The sequence below is a fragment of the Passer domesticus genome, chromosome Z (assembly GCF_036417665.1).
Source record: "Passer domesticus isolate bPasDom1 chromosome Z, bPasDom1.hap1, whole genome shotgun sequence".
Classification (NCBI taxonomy): Eukaryota; Metazoa; Chordata; class Aves; order Passeriformes; family Passeridae; genus Passer; species Passer domesticus.
In genome coordinates this window covers 39,731,361-39,750,990 of record NC_087512.1, presented here as the reverse complement: position 1 = coordinate 39,750,990, position 19,630 = coordinate 39,731,361, and the positions used below count along the sequence as shown (strand labels likewise).

The window sequence follows — 19,630 nt, the reverse complement described above, 5'->3', positions numbered from 1 at the left end:
TTGTGAGAGGAGAGAGTGCTGTATTGTCACTTGAAAATATATGAAAATCATAATGGATAGTGTAATTTACAGTAAAATTACAGTAATAAATTGTCAGGAAAATACTGATATTAAAGAGTCCTTTATGCTTCAAAATTAAAAGTGGCTGCACATTCTATTTATTATGTTCCATTAATATTTTCCCATTCTTTTATGATTATACCTTACACTATCTGATAAAATCTAAGCCTTTCATCCACCAGGGATGCTCCATATTCCAGCAGGCCTTTGATCCAATATGACTGTCTTAAATGGCACTATAGGGTCAGAGCATTTTCACCAGAGCTTTTTGAGCTGCGGCATATTTCATTAGGGAATCCTTTTATTAAGACCTCTTCTACTACTGTAATGGAAAACATAGATTTGTAATTTGCCCATTTCAGGATACTAAACAAAAAATATGCCATCATTATCGGAGTAGTTACCTCAGTGCTTTCAGAGATTAACTTGTTATCATTACATTTTTCTAAATGGCTTATTGATTCTTTAATACAAATAGACTTTGAGTGGCCCTGAAGTAGAAAATTAATAAACAGAGAAATTGTGTAATCCTTTAGACTAATTAATAAATGTGTGACTCTAAGCTTCATACAATTAAATTTTATTTAAATTCTCTCCTGTATCTTTATCAGGGTTTAAATTCCCTTGTGCACTTCCATGGTAGGAAAGTTCCATGTTTAGTAACTCAGGAGGAGACATTGAGGAAGGATTTTTCTTTAACTAGTTGAGATGAGATAAACTGAAGTGAATGTGGAAATATGATACACAGAATTTACTGTGCATGCATACATGCAAAGAATTTACATCAGGTATTCTGGTCAGGTATCTACTTCATGATCTTCATACATGTCTCAAAACATGTTGCTGAAAACAGATGTTCACTGGGTCAGCAGGAACACAGCCATGATACTGGTCTTCTTCAAATACCCTCTGATAAAAATGGCATGTCTAGGTACATGCCCATTTAAGCAGTTTGTCGTAGCCTGGGAACAATGATGTACAGCACTCCATGGCTGTACACCAAAATTTGAAACTGCATGATGTTTGCAAGTGGCTGAAAGAAGACATTGCTTCTATGAAATGTGCAACTTTGTATGCTGCTGTGTAGAATAATTTATACACATTCAAGAAGTTTATGCAAAAGCATCTTTGTTAGGTTCTCTCTAAACCTAGTGTTACAGTACATGAGATTAAATGAAGAGGAAAACTCCAGGAATAAATAAAAGGATATCTGCAATCCTATTAAAGAGAATGCATTGCCTTCCCCATAAAATAAGTGTATACTACCTTCAATAACCCATCTTTCTAAAGAATAAAATGCATCCAAATAGTTGTTCTGGGAATTGTCAGTAGTGGTTCTAGCATAGCAGTAAAACATTGTAACTTTGGGTATAGATTCATTTAATCTTTTGTGGAATCTGAACACTATCACGTGAACATCTGCTATGTCAATTGGCTTGACTTCAGATTTGTGAACAGAATTCGGTGGATGTTGCTTACTTGGATCTGCGAATTCTGAGTGTTGCAGCAGTGGCTGTATCTTTTTTATTAAAATACAGAAATTTGTGGTTGTTTCTGGTTCCCAGTGTTCTCTTTTGGACCTCCATGCTGCTTATATGTATTCACTTACGTTTTTCACTTAGATATTACTTGCATTTGCTCTGATTTCCCCCTTCTTTTCACATAAGAAAACAGAGACACTTGAGTTAGGTCTTCTAAACGGGCGTCAGATAATGTAGAAATATAAATGATAAAGTACACAGCCCCAAGACATTTTCCTTTTATTTTGATGCAACCTATTCTATTCAAGAAAAATAACCTTTCTACCCAGATGAGTGATATCTAAGTATCCTCACAAGGAAAAAAGTCTGTTAATATGAAGAGAATAAACTCATGGAACAACCCAGTGGGGGAAAAAAATTTTCAAAGGTTTGGGAGGCTTTTTGTTTTTTTCTAAGTATTTGTCCACAAGAAGATGAGCTGCATTTTAAAGCCTGGGGCAAATATTTTGCCAGTATATCCTGAATATCTGATATGGATTTCAGGACTGAAGCTATCCATTTGGTGAGAAATTTTTGTTCAGGATAACATGCAATATGCTGGACAATCAGATACTGCTAAATTCGGTTATACATCTGGGGTGCTGATAACTGTGTTTTGGAATAGTGGTTTTATTATTAATTGCCTGGTTGAAAGACTTAAACCATTTGGTGCTTGGACACATTGGAATCCTTTAAGTAAATAGTTTAGTCTTGGCATCCTTTCACTGTAACTGCTGCAACTTATCCAGTTAATGTTGAAGGGGTGGATGTTTCATCTCGAAGCATATTTAGAAGGACAAAATTTGATTTTATACACACTGTCTCTTACACTAAAAGCACAGATTTTCAAACACTGTATAAAAGTCCATAATTCATGCCCAGCCACAGGCAGGATTTGCAACTATTTCACCCTAAGTTGGGAAAACACCTTTTTCTTTGTTGGAGAAGCCTGCATTTCTTAGACTGCCTTGAATTCAGGTTAGGAGTCTGACATCACAAGCTGCATTCAAATATTGCTATCAGAATTTGGTGACAGAGAAAGAAAATTTGCATTTAAACAGGTAGTACAGTCATGTACTAAGCATACTCCTACATGAATAACAATATATTAAAATAAAAATACTCAAGCTATAATCCTGCAAATCTTTACTAAGTGCTTAACTCTCAAAGGACTCCTAAGTTTGTAAAACTAAGCAGACATGTAACTATTTGCAGGATTTGTGCCTTAGGACTTTTCTCTATCCTATGAAGCTCCATGAAGGTCAAGTCTGGGACATTTAAAAGCCTTGTTGAGGTGTTGAAATATTTTTGAAAGTAGAAGATATTCATATGCCAGTGGAAATTATTTAAAAATAGGATGGAACACCTATCAGGATCTGTATGTGTATCTATGTGTATGGAAGCTATCAAGTAACTATAGGTGCACTTCAGCAGAAAAAATACAAGATTTTATAGTGCAACAGGACATCAACAGGATTCCTGGAATCACCTTTTATTCTACAGTTCTCAGTACCTTAAGAAAATAATTAGTTTCACTGCTGCAATATAGTTTGCCCAGTAAAACTTTAGAAACTTCCCCATCTACTGATAGGAACCCAACAGTGGCTGAGAGGGATGTGTGGATACTTAGTTTTGTCTTATCAAAAGTGGTTAAATCAAATCCCAAAGCCCTGCTGCTTCTCTCTAAATGTAATCACCCAGGGAGTTAAACTCTGGTGAAATAAAAGTCTGCCATTTGACAAGATCAGGACTGGTTTTATGTACTGATAAAGGTCACAAAACTTCAGGTAGGTCATTTCACTTTGAGAAAAGTCAGTACTGAGGTAAAACCTGCAAATATTAGAGAGCTGGCAACATAAAAGGCTTTATCTGTACCTGGACTTGTTTGTATTATCACAGTACAAACACATTATAGGCAGTAAAAAGTAATGTTTTTTTACTAAACATACAGAATGTCTTTTTTTTTCTGCAGCAGCAATAGCATTTTTTCAGTAACAGTGTCTTTACTGTGTTTTGTTTTTTAAAATCTGAATATTACAATGATATAAACCCATGTGCAGATGACTGTTCTGAAAGATATCTGACCTATCAGATACATGAGTTTCAAGATTTATTTTGTAGAGCTTAAATCAACTGATGGTTTAGTCCTAACTGTGCCCATCTTCACTTCTGAGCAGGAATAATTCCACTGAATGCTCCTATTCCATTCCAGCAAATCAATTCCAAATGTATTTTCTTGACTTCATCTTTTGCTACTGCACTGTCTCCCCAGAAGATGTTTTAAATGGAACTATTTATTATATATAGGCTCTTGTTAAAGACTGTAAAACGCTGCCTGTGTTAAATTTTCATTTTGGCCTGCTGGCCAGCTGGTATTCTGAATAATCCTGTCTTTGTGCAAACACACTAGATACTTAGGAGAAGATGAACTACTTATTTCTTGGGGAATAAATGCTCATATCAGAGACTTTGTTTCCCTGGTAGGCAAAAAAGATGGTATGTTTGCCAGCAGATGTGAAATGCTAATCAGATAAACTGATATGAAATTTGCCAGAGTGCTACACTTCCATTTTTCATAATAAGGATAATTAAAACTGTATGACTGGAATGCTGAGAGGCGACTTAAATAATTGACTGGTTAATGTTAAGAAGGTGTAAATTCTCCAGAAAAGCCCTGTGCATACCAGCTGAAAATGCAACTCATGAAATAAATCCATCTGCCTACATTTGTTTTAACAGTAATACTGACCTTGGAGCAAGGTATTTCCGAAGGATTTTTAATGACCAGCTGGAGTTAATAGCCTCTGGCTGTACCTCAGGCTTTAAACTTAGCCTAGCAAGCCATTAATTCCTAGGAAATGCTCTGTTCCTTGGTTGTTACTGCCTAACAGCATGACAGCCTAGACTGTAAAGAGCTCTTAGCAGAGAAAATTGTATTCTTAAATGCACATAGTACCTTCCTTCAGAAAAAACTCCAAACTATTTAAAAGTGAGCATTTTAAAAAAGAAGGTAAGCAGAAATTATTATATTGCTGGGAAAATGGTCTTTTATAATGGACAGGTCTAATCAGATGCATATTCCTAGTATGTCTCTGAGAAAATAGACACCCTTAGGGCTGTGTCATTGCTGACTGCTGGTGTTTCTGTCTGTAGGCTAAGGAAGCATCAGCATTACCCTCTTCTACTGCTGGCTATTGGCCAACACAGTCTGAGTTTTGTGGACATTTATAAGTCTTCTGGGGAAATACATCAAATGTCTGCAAATGTCTGTCACCAGAGAACCAGAACGGCAGGAAAAAAAAAAGTAAGTTGTTTGTGATTAAGTAATTTTGTGTATTTACAACATCTAATACATCTAAGGCAAAAGAGCCTTATCTGCAGTGATTGCCTGCTGCAGGTGAGGAAAATGTGATTACTGAAAAGGATGGGCCAAACAAAATAATTTTTGATTGCTGTCATGTCTTCAAAAACATCTGCGATGACATTAGTAAGTATGATATTAGAAGTCTGAAGAGTCAGACTCAGTGACTGATAAACCAGAGGAAGCACCTCTCTGGAAGCCAGATTTTCTAGCTTACTCTCTAACACTAGCGTGGCCAGAGTGGCACGTTCAGGCCATTTCCCATTCAAGCACAAGCATTAGTGGGGTGCCAAGGAATTTAGTCCTGATGCTGAGAAACTGTAAGCTCATGTTGAACAGCATCCACATCCTTGCATTTGCCAAGTACTCTGCCTAGCCTTAAGCACAGGACCTTAGGCTTTGCCAGGCCATTAGAAAAGGCTGTGCAGAAGGCTTTGCTAGGTATGCAGCTACACTACACAGAAACACAGAGCTTCTAGAGCCTGAAATTTATTTGTAACAACCCACTGTTAAACCCGTCTGTTTCAAATTTGTGCATGAGAGGAGACTAATACTACAGATTTGTAACAGTGCTAAAGATGATATGATAAATACCTTTTGTCACATGTTGGTTAAGGAATTTTATAATGTGGATATGAATAAAAACCAGTGATGAGCATAAAACCACTAGAGAAATCAACCTCAAAAGAAAAAAAACCTCAACAGAAAAAAACCCCAGTGGTCTTCTGATAAAGAATAATTTGCAGCATTGATCTTTTAAATTTTATCATCATTTGTAACTGGCCTAGTATGAATTTTGTAGGTTTAACATGGTTACAAGTTCTCTGAACAAGCACTAATACATTTTATTATAATTTTAAATAGAGTGCTGCTGAGGCTAGCAAAATGACAGAGATCTGTTTTTCATTTGTTGTAGACTTTCTGAAAGGATCTCTTGTGCTTTATCCCTGTTGTTTCTTAATTAGGTTCTCTTTATCCCATGACAAACACTATTATTTAGTAAAGTGTATTATTTATCTATATCCCATATGACACTATTATTCAGACACAGATCATACGTGTTTTCAGTTCCATTCATGCACTGGCACAGCTTGGAGCAGCACTAAATCATGTCCATTTCTAATTCTTCTAAGTGGTACAGAGCAGCCATAACTGAACAGAGTGTCTGGAAAAGTATGAATCATCAGGATGTCAGCAGCGCAAGGGCAGCTCTGACAAAAGATGCACAACGTCTTGCTGATGGAGTTTTTGCTCCACCCTCCTTACACCTTGAGAAAAAAAACTAGACAGGGCCAAGCTCCCTATCTTCTCATCCTTTTGGTCATCTGTTCCCATGTACAGCTTGGCTCTCACCCTGTGGCATAGAGAAGGATTTTTGAGAGGTAGTAAGTAATACCACAAGCCCCACATAGGTTTTGTATATTGAGGACACTGGAAACATTGAAAATAGGTAATGTCTCCCTAACTAATTTAGTTACTTGTTTTAGATGTTGCATTTCACATGTTGTAATGTATAGCCACATATGATCATGTTTAGAACATTTCACTGCTGCATCCCACATCACAGAATCATAGAATAAGCTGAGTTGGAAGGGACCCACAAGGATCACCGAGTCCAAATCTTGGCCTTACACGGCACCATCCCCAAGTCACACCATGTGCCTGAGAACATTGTCCTAATGCTCTAGAACTCTGCCAGGCTGGTGCTGTGACCACTTCCCTGGGGATCCTGTTCTAGTGCCCAACCATCCTCTGGGGAAAGAACCTTTCTCTAATGTCCTACCTAAATATCCCCTGGCACATCTTCAGGCCATTCAATACCGGGGTTCTGTCACTGCACACCACAGAGGAGAGATCAGTGCCTGTCCCTTCACTTCCTCTCATGAGGAAGTTTTAACTGCAGTGAGGGCTGTCCTCAGTCTCCTCTTCGTGCTGAACAGACCAAGTGATCTCAGCCACCCACACAGATTCCCCCAAAGGCTCTTCACCATCCTTATGACCCTCCTCTGGATGCTCTCTAATCGTTTAATGTCTTTTCTATATTGTGGTGTCCAAAACCAGTAAGTGCACTAAGAAACCACACAGAAGGCTTTTTGCATTCGAGGTACTTGCCCAGTGTCACTTAAAGTTTCCTTCTCAATTACTAAAGTTACTGATGCTTTAATTTTTTTTTCCTTTACATTATGGCCTTATAGTATTTAGTTAGTCCTTGGAAAAGGCAAGGATTTATGACTTCTTAGAGGCCACAAACCCAAATAATAAAGATGCAGAGCAACCAGGCTTCTTTAGTCCTATCATTTGAGTGTACTTTTTTATTTATAATAATTATTATACTTGCTTTTTAAATCATATTCCTTAGTCCCCATTTCTACAACATTTTACAATGCCAGTATCACGTTACTCATTTACTAGATGGAGAAAAACAGCCACTTAGAGGAAGCGAATTCAGCTACATATCATGTTTGATATCACATTATTTCATGACAAAAACTATTTTGTGAGATCAAATACGGAAGAACCTCTAATGGTATTGTAGCTGCCATCAGAGACTTTTTATGTCCTATGAAATGAAAGAAATATGTAAAGGTAAGAAAATACATAGTTAAATCTCAGGCTTGAGCTAAAGCTCTTAAGCAAACTTCAGGGCACACCTCTGAGATAACATGGAAAATAAGGAATGTGACTGTGAGTACAAGAGAAACAGGGAGATGCAACTGTTTCCAAAATTAATAAAAATTTTATGGAGCAACAAGCTCTATGCCTTAACCTTAGGATTGTATGAACAGCTCTATGAGCTTTTGGGCTCCTACTTTGTGATTTTTAATACATTAAGATTTATTTTATAGGTGACAATAACTTCACATTTTGACATTCAGATATGGATTAATTCAACATTATTTAAAAATATGTATTTATTTGTAGTTTACAGATACATACTCTCAGTCTTTTCATCAACATAATGCAATATTTATTTTGCTATTTCATTTTGCATGATGCATTTGTGTATATACCTTCATTTATAGAGGTATTCGAAAAAATGTTTTCCAACCAGGCTTTATGTGGTCTGTACAAAGCTGTATAAAGCTCTTTTGAACAGTATGAATTATATTAATGTGACTATCAGCTGTGAATAAGATTCGGTGTATTAGATTATAGATCATTTAAAGGTGACCCAATGTAAGTATTCAGTTAATGACACAAGAAATTAAGGGAACAAAGGAACACTGTATTAATGAGAGAATGATGGAAAACAAATTACTATTTCATCGGAGATGTCACAAGGAAGGGATTAAATCTGAAGATAAACAAGGTTAAAGAAAGGTTAATACCAATAAAGGAAGAATGATTGCTAAAATAACTGAAAGGATATTTATGAAAGAGTGCATTCCACAGACTTGCAAATATGAGTACTGCAGGCAAAGGAGTGTGGATGACAAACTGTTTAAAGAAGGAATGAAGGCAATGGACTACTAGAGTTATACTTCCTTTGGGAGGTCAAAAAGCATTGCAGTGTCTAACAGGCTAAATGAAGGAATGAGAAATACAAGGTTTTAAGTACTGTATAGAGACCGTGGGGGGAAAATTTGCAATCCACAACTGCTGTTCTTATTTTCTGTCATAGAGCTGTTTCAGCCACTTTTTGATTAACACTGGAATGATTCTACAGACTTCTCTATACTATTTTGGTAGCTACTTTAGGCAAGCTACTCAATAGTGGAGATCTTTTCCATTTTGAAGGGATCCCAACTGAGACATTTTTTTTTGTTCTATGAGGCAGTGGTCTGCAATACTGAAAACGTAATTTGTAAAGGCTTAAAGGCTATGGTCATAGACTGGCCTATGCTGCCGTGAACAAATGATCATATACAACATTCAGCAAACACAGAAAAATGGAAACCATAAAGATGAGTTTTTCAAACTGGTTAGCTAACAATGCCTGAATGAGACCAGTTTAAAACCAAAAAGAAGCATCTTCTCACTGTCTCTCCATTCAGCCCTCTTTTCTTATGTTCTATGGCCTTTTTTTTTTTAATAGCGAAGTCATCACGAGGAGTACTATGATGCAAATCCATGTATTGAGTAAATACTGGTAATTTCTTCACTTTCATCTGATGCATAACATTTTTGTTTACATGTGGGATTTGTTTGGTTTTGATGGAGACATAGGCTTGGATAAGCTTATAGATGAAGAAACAGTCTCTCGTTTCAAGCAAAACTATGTTAGTATGGCAACTGTGCTTCCATTTTTAACAAAAGCATTTAATCCATATAATAAAAGTCAGTTATAGAGAAATGTATTCACTTAAAGGCTTTTGTTTCCTCCTTTTATTCTTACACTTGTCTTATATTGCATGGACAATTACTATCTTGATGCATTTTTAGTACATTTCTAGTACATTTAGTAAATTTCTGTATTTAATGGAATTAGAACTTAAAAGTCATTTTGCTTGCAGTGTTTTACAGTGTTTTGGGCTTGTTTGGAATTTCAGTTTCAAGTAGTGACCAGCTCTCTCATACTTTTAAACTGTGAAGAAACATGAATTCATTGAGATTTACTTGCTTAATTTGAAAATTCATCTCTAGTAATCAGGTTTGCAAAGGAAAAAGCTAAAGACTTTCAGTGTGTGATATCTTTGAGTTCACTGATTTACTTTATGATAGTAACATTATTTTGTAAGATTTAATGCTTGATAACTTACAATGAGGTGGAGTAATGGAATTTATGAAAGAATATGAAGTTTTGTAGCTGCATACCAATTCTCAACAGGCAGTTTCCCATATCTCCAACCTTCTGAAAATTGGTTCAAGTACGATCTTTATCACATTTTGCTGACTTTTTATTACGGCTCCTGCTTGCTGCCAGCAAAAACAGTATTTCCCCTTTTATCATCTTAAATTTCAGTTAAACCTCACAGGTTCTAGAATGTGTAAATACCTCTTTTAGTTAAGGAGAGTATTTTATATAAAGCAGGAAGGAATATAGTCACACACATGAAACTGAAATGCTCACTGGAATATTCCATACTGTTAATAGTTGTCAGTAAGAGAACAAGTCAAGGCAAAGTCACTAACTTTCCATCCTGTAGCAAGTATTTCATGCATCTTCTGTATATGTTACAGCAACTTTTTAGAATATCAGTAGGGAATACTACAGAAATTACTAAGTGCTCTGCTTCAATGTACTGCCCTTCTTCTGTGGAACAAACTTTGGAAATGCTCTCCAGTATTCAAGGGTTCAGCAGAACACAACATGAGGAGGAAATCATGGAAGATTTTTTAAAATTTTTATTGTCTCAGTGTCTTGGGAATAACAGATGTAACTCATGCTTTCTTTGTATAGCACCTGCTGTGAGTGCAGACAGGTACAGGAAAAGGATTTATTTTCAGGATTATTTTCCACAAGAAAATTTATAAACTATAGATAAAAACATAATCACTGACCTAAACAGATCAGCTTCTCTAATAATATTTTGGAAATATATATAATAAGATGAATTATGAAAATCTTGACTGTGCCAAGATTAGCTCAGTGATTGATACATGATACAATTTCCAAATTTTATCCTTGTGACCATGTTTTATACCAGTCAGAGAAATAACAGACCTGCCTTAACAGAAGGTAAGGGAGCTCCGAGGATAACTCCTCAAATCTGGTTTAAAGAACATTCAACAGCACTGGTCAATTCTGGGCCAATTTTTTTGAATCCTATAGCAGGTCCCCAGCTAAAGACTTAACAGTGTTTGCATTAAGAAGAAACCAAACATATTCATCTATCACTTGGGATACAGAACACAGAAAAAGTTCTTGTCTTGCCTGAGAGTAAGTAAACATTCCCAGGACGTCAAATCAACAGGAACTACATTCCAAATCAACAAAAAAAGAGGAGAGATAAAATTATTCCAGTGTGAACATACAGACTGTGTGGCATGCACTGTTCACAAAGTTCACCAACAGGATTTGCAGACTTTGATGCCTCCAAGGAGCAAACTCCCTTCTCCTTACTGAAGACAGCTTCTTTGATGGAAAAGCACCAGCAACCATGAAATTATACTGCAAATCAAATGGGAGATATGGGAGAAAATGAACACCTGTAACTCACAGAAGTTAAAATGCCTAACTATTCGGCTAACAGCTGCTCAAAGTACAGTATTTTAGTGGATAAATTTTCACATACATAATCAGTATTTAGAAATGCCACATCTGCCTATTCAGAAATCCCTTACTGTGGCTAAAACAAACAGCAATACACTAATATGTATTGGTGACTTGTTACACACTGTGGTCTTCTCTGGGAATCTCTTTAATATGATTTCAGCTTTGCTTGCCACTGCGGTGGTCATGTAGTTCCCATCCCATCTGTGAAGGACAACAATATGGCTGCAGCATTTACCTTAGCTCCTTGTTATCTTTGTTTTCTCTGTACCAACCATTCTGAGCTAGCCGCAGATCTACATGAAGGTATATACTCAGTTAAGGGGTCTGGGGGCATTTTCCTTGGTACTTGTCTGTTGCTTAGAGCAGTATGTCCTCTGTAGCTAATTGTTGCGATGTGCATAAAATATATTATGTATGTGGTAGTCATGTGCATTAATAATTATATTTACCTTGCACCTTTGTGCGCTTCACCTGCAGTTCTTCCCATCAGTCTACCTCCCCCAGCATTTATGCTAACATTCCAAACTTCTGAAAAGCTTAAAAGAGCTGGGACTTTTCTTTTTTTCCCCCCTCTCTTCCTTTTTCCCCCTCAAACTTGCCAAATATACATTTCTTTCTCTTCCCATAACAGAGGACTTTTTTCCTACAAAATTAATACTGGCCAAAAGATCAAATGTAGATATTTTACTCTGAACTGAAGTATAGTATCTGCTGTGTCTCATCAAAGTGCAAGGCTTAATGAGGGGCTTTGGCAACATACCTTGGGCAAGAGGAGATTGCTAGGGTTCTCAGAGAGCAGCCAGGAATTCTCTGGTATGTGGAATATCCTTTCTGAAATATTCAGGACTTGAAGTAATGGAATTTTTATTGTAGCAGTACTATTTCTGGCGACTTTATAGTTTCAAATATTATTTGTACATGTCAGAGATTTACTATTAGTAATTCTCTAAGGCAGCTGTATTAGCTCTATATGTAGTAGTACCTGTTATTAAAGATCAAGGTTAAAGAAATAGTTCCTATGACATTTTTTTAATCTCAAATGTTTTGCATTTATTAAAAGTGGGAGTGGAAACCTCCATACAGACTGTCTGAAGTAACATAACATTTGTATTGGCATTGATCTGATTTGTACTACCTATTTCATTATTCATATCATTGCCACTTATTTTTTGACTATTTAATATGAGGGTCCTTTGTAGGTAATATTACCAAGGGTTCTTTCCACCTACTGAAGTTTATTCATATTAATAATTTACTTTCATATTTGTTTTTTGTTGCTTATATTTTTACATATTTATCTATTATATCCTTTCCCTTTATTTCCTTAAATGCTCTAGTTTGGCTTGTTTTAAAATTCTGGTGTTTATTTTAACAGCTCCTATTATATTACAGTGATCTTTAGCCATACGTTCAGGTGTGCATGAGATCTTTTTGTGCGGTTGGCTTGTTGAGCAGCAACAAAATTGTGTAATTTGATGGTGTATGCATCAAGCTGATTAACAAAGGCAGCTTTTTGCTATCTGACTATGGGACAGAAATACTCTTTGGACAACTCTGGAATATGGTCAGCCAGGAACATGAAAAACGATGTTATCAAACTTCTTCCACTCAAGGTTCTTCCAGTGTACCAGAGTCATAAAAAGTGTCATGAATGAAACAACTAATAATGCTGACATTTAAGAAAGCATTAACACAATTCATGGTAGAAAACAAATACAAATTCTTCCATGTTTTCACTTGACAAAAAATAGGAGTAGAATGATTAAAAGAGTTGCGTGAGTTATGAACTGGACTCACTGTGTGAATATGGGCATTACATACAAAGCTCCAAGTTGTGGTCTGTAAATGTGTTGGACGTATGGGAAATATTCCTGACAGTTTGTCTTGATGGATTGCCTGATGACCAGTTGCTGTTTCCCAAGAAAGAACTTCGAAGTTTTTACAAACAAGCCTTTAATTCATAAGGTGTTTCTGATTTGATAGGATGAAATGGAAAAAGTAATTCAAGTAATGCACGGGGATTTCATTATATGGATAGGATGAATTTGCTTTTGTACTGATAGGAATGTCTCATTTCATAGAAAATTGAAAGCAGTGGTGATCAAAAAAGAGGCAACCTCTAAAAACAACAAAAAAAAGAATGCAAGAATATGAAAGCTGAATGGGAGTAAAGAGTTTGAACATCAGCTGGTCTTATAAAATTGAGAAAAGAAAAATAGCAACTTTAACTTCAGGTGCCATGGTTGTCATATGTTCAAGCAAACTTTAAATCTTGAATACAAGTCTAATACAAACTAGCCTATAATTCAGACTAATGATGTAATTGTAATTTAATTTAAAATCCATATGAAAAGTAACAATTCAGCCTAGGCTAAAGACAGAGAGCATTTTGCCTTAGTAACTTTGTTCTTTCTTTTTTTCTGTTTTGTTTTTCCACAGGTAGGAATGCAGTGAGTGCTTGACTATCCAGTTTCTTCATGGAAGAAATAAGGACAAGGTGGTGTAAGAATACATATTTGGAGGAAGATGCTAGGAAACAGAGAATTCTGTGTGCTGATGGCTTCTCAAAAAAAAAAAAAAAGGGTGGAAATATAGTAGCAACTTCCCACCAGCTCTATTTTTCAAACAGTGAACATAGAAGTAAAACCAGGCAGGAGTGAAAGAACTACCAGGGTAAACAGGAGAAGGAGCTGAGTAGATGAGCTGAAGAGGAAGAATGGGAGGAACAGAATTAATTACGACTGTGCAAGTAGGCTAGAGAGTAATGAGCAAAAATGCACCAAGTAGTCAGGTTGTGTAGCATTGGTATTTTCAGCAGGACTGGTTTGAGGACCAGTGTCAGACTACAGGTCTTGGTAGTTTTATTACTAATGCTTTATAACAAACTGAGGGACAGCACAGTTCACCCTGTCTGTATTTCTCATTTTGGCACCAACACGATTTTCAGTAAATTGCATATTTATTTCCAGCCCTAAGTTTATTCAAAGCAAAATTTCTTATTTACTCTATGTCTGTACTCATACTGATAACATTTTGTTCACAGGGACACAAGGACCTTCTGTGTTCAGAAAACTGAAAAGAAGCGAAAGTTTAACATGTTTTGCACTTAGCCTTACCACAAGTGGTAAAGCTGAAGAGTTTTTTTCATTCATGGTCAAAGGACAAAGACTGTGGGCAGCCACCTTGGCCTGTCCACTGCCAGAATTCAGTGCACGCCGGCCGAGAAGACACAGCCCAGACTGGAGCCGCCATGTCCCTGTCACTTTGGTTTCCCTGTGGAGCCGCTCCTGGGCTGCACATGCGGGGTCAGACTGGCTTTGCCCGTGTCACTGGTTTTCAGCGTGTGTTTCAGACTGGCTTTGCCCGTGTCACTGGTTTTCAGCGTGTGTTTCAGTGTGCCCGGTGAGTTTTCAGCGTGCGGGCAACAGAGGCGCCTCAGTTTCGCTAGGGACCCCGGGAGTGCACAGGCCCCGAAGACCCACAGGCTTTCTGCCACAGCTCTGCCTCTTGATGTCCCGTGTTTGAGTCAGGACGCCAAGTGTGTGTCGCTGGGGCAGACTGAATCACAGACTCAGAATCAAAGAACCACAGAGTATCCTGAGTTGGAAGGGAACTGCAAGGACCATGGAAATCCAACTCCTGGCCCTGCGCAGGACATCCGCAAGAGTCAAACCATGTGCCTAAGAGCCTTATCCAAACGCTTCTTTAACTCAGACAGGGTTAGTACCGGGAGGCCGATTCCACGGCCAGCCACGCTCTCCCTGCGCTTAGAGCCTCCCCCCAAGCCCCGGCCCAAAGCCGCCGGGCGCTGCCCCCGGTCACCAGGGGACGGGCGGCCCCGCCCCGCCCTTCCGCGCAGGCGCGGCGCGGGGCAGCGGGGCCGCGCGCGCGAAAACTCCAATGGTGCGGGGCGGCGGGCGCGGTAAGCGGCGGGAGCGAGGGGCGGCACGGAGCGGGCGCGGGGAGCTCCGGCGGGACCTGCCCAGCCGCTGAAGGGAGCGGCGGCTTCTCGCCCGTCCTGCCCCCGCTGGCTGCGCCGCGGTGGTCGCGGGCCGGGCGCTGTGGTGGCGGGAAGGGGATGCGCTAGTGCGGATCATCCGCCGGGCTCCGTGCCCTCCCCTTCCTCCCTCCGCGGGAGCTGGCGGCGACGAGCGCGCCGGGGAAGGGATGACATGGGCAGCGAGGCTTGGAGGTCGGCAGAGGAAGGCGGCCGTGGCGGTGGGGCCGGGCCTGCGCTGTGTCCCGAGCGCTGTGCGTGCCTCGCTCCTGCGGTCGCTGTGCTGTCCGTGCCCGCGGGCCCCGTCCAGCCTGGCCTTCTGCCCTCCCAGGGATGAGGCATCCCCAGTTTCTCTGGGCAGCTTGTGCCAGTGCCTCACCACTCTGTGGGTGAAAAGTTTCTCCCTAACATTTAGCCTAAACTTACTCTAAGGCCATTTGTCCTATCACTACACGCCCCTGTAACAAGTCCATGTCCAGCCTTCTTGTACTCCCCGTGTAGGTACTGTCCTGGTACTGAAAACATCTGCAAAGAGAGACGTCAACATCTGTGCTGTCTGCGTCTGGCTATTCCCCCTCCTTCTGGGCAGGAAACAGAGTGACAAAAGGTCATTTTGTGATGTATGTGCAAGACCTGCGCAGCAGTAATACACGGCTACCTTCCTAAATGGTTGGTAGAGGGAGGGGGTTTGTTTCTGGTTCAGCAGACTTTGCCAACCTTTGTACTGTGCAATCTGGCACAGACATCTGCTGTGGTGGAGGAACTTCTAGAGTTCTTCTAATGATGAGCAGGCTTTTAGGGAATACCGTCAGAAAATGTAGCTGGCCTTTTATTTAAACTAAAGATTAGGGAAGACAGATGTCCCATAAGTGCTGGGAGAATTTGACATTTTAAGTTTTGGGTTTGGTTCACAAATGTAGGTAATTAAATTTCCACTCCTCTCAAAAATTTTCCGAATGGCCATTTTTCATGTGGGAGGATAACTGAAACAACTAAAATGGCATAATGCGCTTTCCCTCAGAGTGAAGAATCCTTTAGGTAAAAGTACTATGATATAACAAAGTAGTGATGGACTTTTGAAAACCAGGAGAACCTTCAGAATCTGGGATTTTTTTCTGATATGTAATTAAAGGATCTGAAGCTGTCCCCCATCTCTTTTGTGAAAAGAAGGCTTTATTGTCTGCGCCCAATAAATTAATTCAGTTTATGTTCTGAGCTACATGCGTTACTTGCTCCATTGTTTGGGTTTATGCTCATCTCCCCTTCTTAGCTCAAGACTGAAAAGTTGTGTTGTAAGAATTGATCACCGTGTGGTATTTGAAGCAGGGGTGGAGACCTGGAAGGCCCAGCGCGAGGCGCTGCCAAATCCATGGAAGCCTGTTGGGTGTGGCGCGGCTGGGGCCGACGCTGCCGCCTCCTGGGCCCCTCCGCCAGGGCTTGACTCCAGAGAACATGGCGCTGGGAAAACCCGAGTCGGAAATGGAGCCCGGAGGTTATCTTCTCGCTTACAAGCATGGATCCAGTTTTGGGAATAACTTCTGTGCCTTTTATCTTTGTATTCTCAGGAAGTGAGATGTGTGTGATTCTGCCTCTCCGTGTCTTTGGCTACTAAAGATTGAACATGGTAATTTTAACCAAGTTTGAAAGCAGGATAAAGGTGTTATGGTGATTTTATTCATATATGTATATTCTAAAATTTGAAGGGAGGGTCAAAAGAAAGACTGCTGTTCTCCATGTTGTTGGCCAGGAGTCCTCCGGGACTGGATAACCTCCCTTACAAAGACAGGCAAAGAAATTTGGGACTGTTCAGCTTGAAGAAGGGAAAGTTGTGTAGAGAACTCATAGCTGCGTTCCAATATCTGAAGGAGGCCTGCAGGGAGGCTGGAGAGGGATTCTTCATTAGGAACTGTAGTGGTAAGGCAAGGGGCAAAGGGTTCAAACTGAAAGAGGGGAACTTTGGGTTGTGTATTAGGAAGAAATTCTTTCCTGTGAGGGTGGTGAGACCTGGAACAGGCTGCCCAGGGAGGTTTTGGGTGCCCCATCCCTGGCAGCGTTCTCGGCCAGGCTGTGTAAGTCCTTGAGCAACCTGGTCTGGTGGGCGATGTCCCTGCTGTGACAGGGAGGGTTCGGACTAGATGATCTGTAGCATCCATTCCACCTCCTTAACATTGATGCTGTGATTCCATCATGGTCATGGTCATCACATGCATATGGACCAGCAGGTGAGTGCCCATGAAATTAACCACAGAATACCATGGGTGAAAGGGACACTGGTGGAGTTGATGTTGGGGTGATGTTGTGAGGAGTTGCAGCAACAAATGATACCCCTTTAAAGGCACTGGACACAGGTGTTCCATCAGTGGAACAGCCTTGGGTACTCAGTGTACTTTTAAACTATAATTTCTTTTTCTCTAAGACGTATGTTTCGGTATACAGCCCTACAATTGTGAAGGTGCTGCTTTTGGCAAAGATGTCTTCCAAGAGACATTTGGGTGGAGGATCTTGAGAAGGTGACAGAGATAGATGAAACAAGTTTTTCTTGAAACAGGAACTCAGAAAATGTTAGAATTCTTAGATGTTAATGGAATAATTCTTGGCATTTACAGGAAGATGTATATATTGCATGAGATTGTTCCCAAATAAAAATCTTCAGTGTTTATCAGATGATTTTAAAAAAAATATTTTTAATGAATACAGCATATTTTGTGCCAACATACCTAAACAATGCACAAAAGTATGTCAGATTGTAAAGATCTTGCTACGTGTATAAGTGGTAGGACAGCTCTCAAAAATCTAATCTTAAACGATTCAAGTTTCACCAAGAAGGGTATTCCTAGACAATGTTTTTCAGTTAATACTATAATAAATTGCTGTCATTGTTAATGTTATTAAAATGAAGACAATGGTAATGCTCATTAAAAATCTGTAACTCCTTTCATGCAGCTTTGGGAATTAGAAAATTCTTTCTGTTTGAGACTTGGTGGCACATACCACCAGCTCCCAAGAACGCTTCAGGATCATGCAGTTAGTCTACTTTCTAAGTGACAGGAATGTACAGTATGTTGAATATTATGGGGGTGCAAAATACTCTTTATCAGTATTATATTAATCATAAACTCATTAAACATAAATAATAAATTAATGTGATATCTAGATTATTTATATTTACAATCACAGTTTACTCTTCTGAATTTTGGAAGCTTTGATTACAGTGCCTTTAAAATTTGTTCAAGAATGCTTTTATTCTGTGTAATAATAAAGGGCAGACTTATGACAGATTAAGGTCTTCCCCTTGCTGTTTGTGAGAGGTTTCTGTTAGTTTTTTAAATGTCAGCCTTGCATATGGTTGCAGGGTCGTGACATAGTACTTCTGCATGCATTTTTAACTTCCAATATAAATTATATTTCTAAGCAATACTGTGAGCTATAGTTTCATAATTTTACTAGTGATGAATTGTACAGATATTACTGGACACCATCTAAAGACACATTACTTGCTCAAGTCTAATCTGCACAGCATCATTTATGGTAATCCTGCAAAATAAAACCCACAAGGCTACTGCAGCAAAAGGAACTTTCTAAATCGTTGTGCGTAATAGAGTTTTAAAAAAATTGTAAATGGAATAAATCTGATGTTACCAGATATTTGGTTTTAGTTTGGGGTTTTTTTTCGTTTGTTTTTTCTAAAGTAAACAAGTATATAAGTAAATATCCTATTCTTTAAAATCAGAGTAGAACTAATCAAGCTCCTGCAGAGGTGAAGCAGAATGAGCTTTTCTTAACTAACTTTAATTTCTTTAGTGTCATATGTCAGAAGTGAGAATTGGATTCTTAGACTTCTGATTCCTGAAGCCAAATTGTAGTGCTGTCCTTCCTCCCTATTAGCAGAGTCATTGGACATGTTTTTTTTAATAAATGTTGATTAACTATGTGACAGTATTGAAGTATTCCAGATTGGCCTTTAATGAGGTATCAACTAAATTGACATAAATGAGTGTCCAAGTAGAAGAGGCCGGGAGACATACCACTAGTTAGAATTTTTTTTCTATGCTGTACATTGGAAGTTCTCATTTATCATCAACTGACCACATTCATAAGAAGCTTTCTTCCCATAAGAAAAAAATACAGCTTTAATTTCATGCCAGGGGCAAAATTGTGAGATTTTTGTGAACGAACGTGACAGGCATTATTGACAAATCGGAGGATCCCCTGTAGCACATTAAAAAGTAAGTGCTCATAAAATATACAGGAATAATTGACTGAAAATTCCACAAATCATTGTCTCATCAATTTGAATGTCATTTCCCTGTCTTCAGTCTAAATGCCCACATAGCTAATTGTTGCTGCTGTATGAGTTTGACTGGGTGAATGACCGAAAGTCTTTGCTCTGAATGTTTCTGAGGAAACTTATCTCTTCTTGTTTTCAAAGAATGAATGGCCTGATTTAATGCCTGTGAATAGCATGAAACCTTGTCAATGGACTCCAGGGACAAGTATCTGTGGGAGTGTGTTAAGATAATGTACAACAAAAACGT

The 19,630-nt window shown here is 38.9% G+C and overlaps 1 protein-coding gene across 8 annotated transcripts in view; it reads left to right on the top strand.

The window, feature by feature from the left end:
* Nucleotides 1-14,349: 14,349 nt before the first annotated feature.
* Nucleotides 14,350-19,630, top strand: part of FANCC (FA complementation group C) — a 76,786-nt gene continuing 71,505 nt past the window's right edge. Inside the window, exon 1 of one of the 8 annotated variants that reach the window (XR_010354146.1) lies at nucleotides 14,350-14,500. Coding sequence is in view for 2 of the 8 variants with exons in the window: in XM_064405459.1 (XP_064261529.1) it covers nucleotides 14,773-14,817 (45 nt within the window). In the remaining 6 variants the exon portion in view is untranslated. Of the gene's footprint in view, nucleotides 14,501-14,609; nucleotides 14,818-14,956; nucleotides 15,021-16,660; nucleotides 16,720-19,630 lie in introns of those variants that run through there. The other 7 variants (XM_064405458.1, XM_064405457.1, XM_064405459.1 and 4 more) reach the window with 7 other exon arrangements.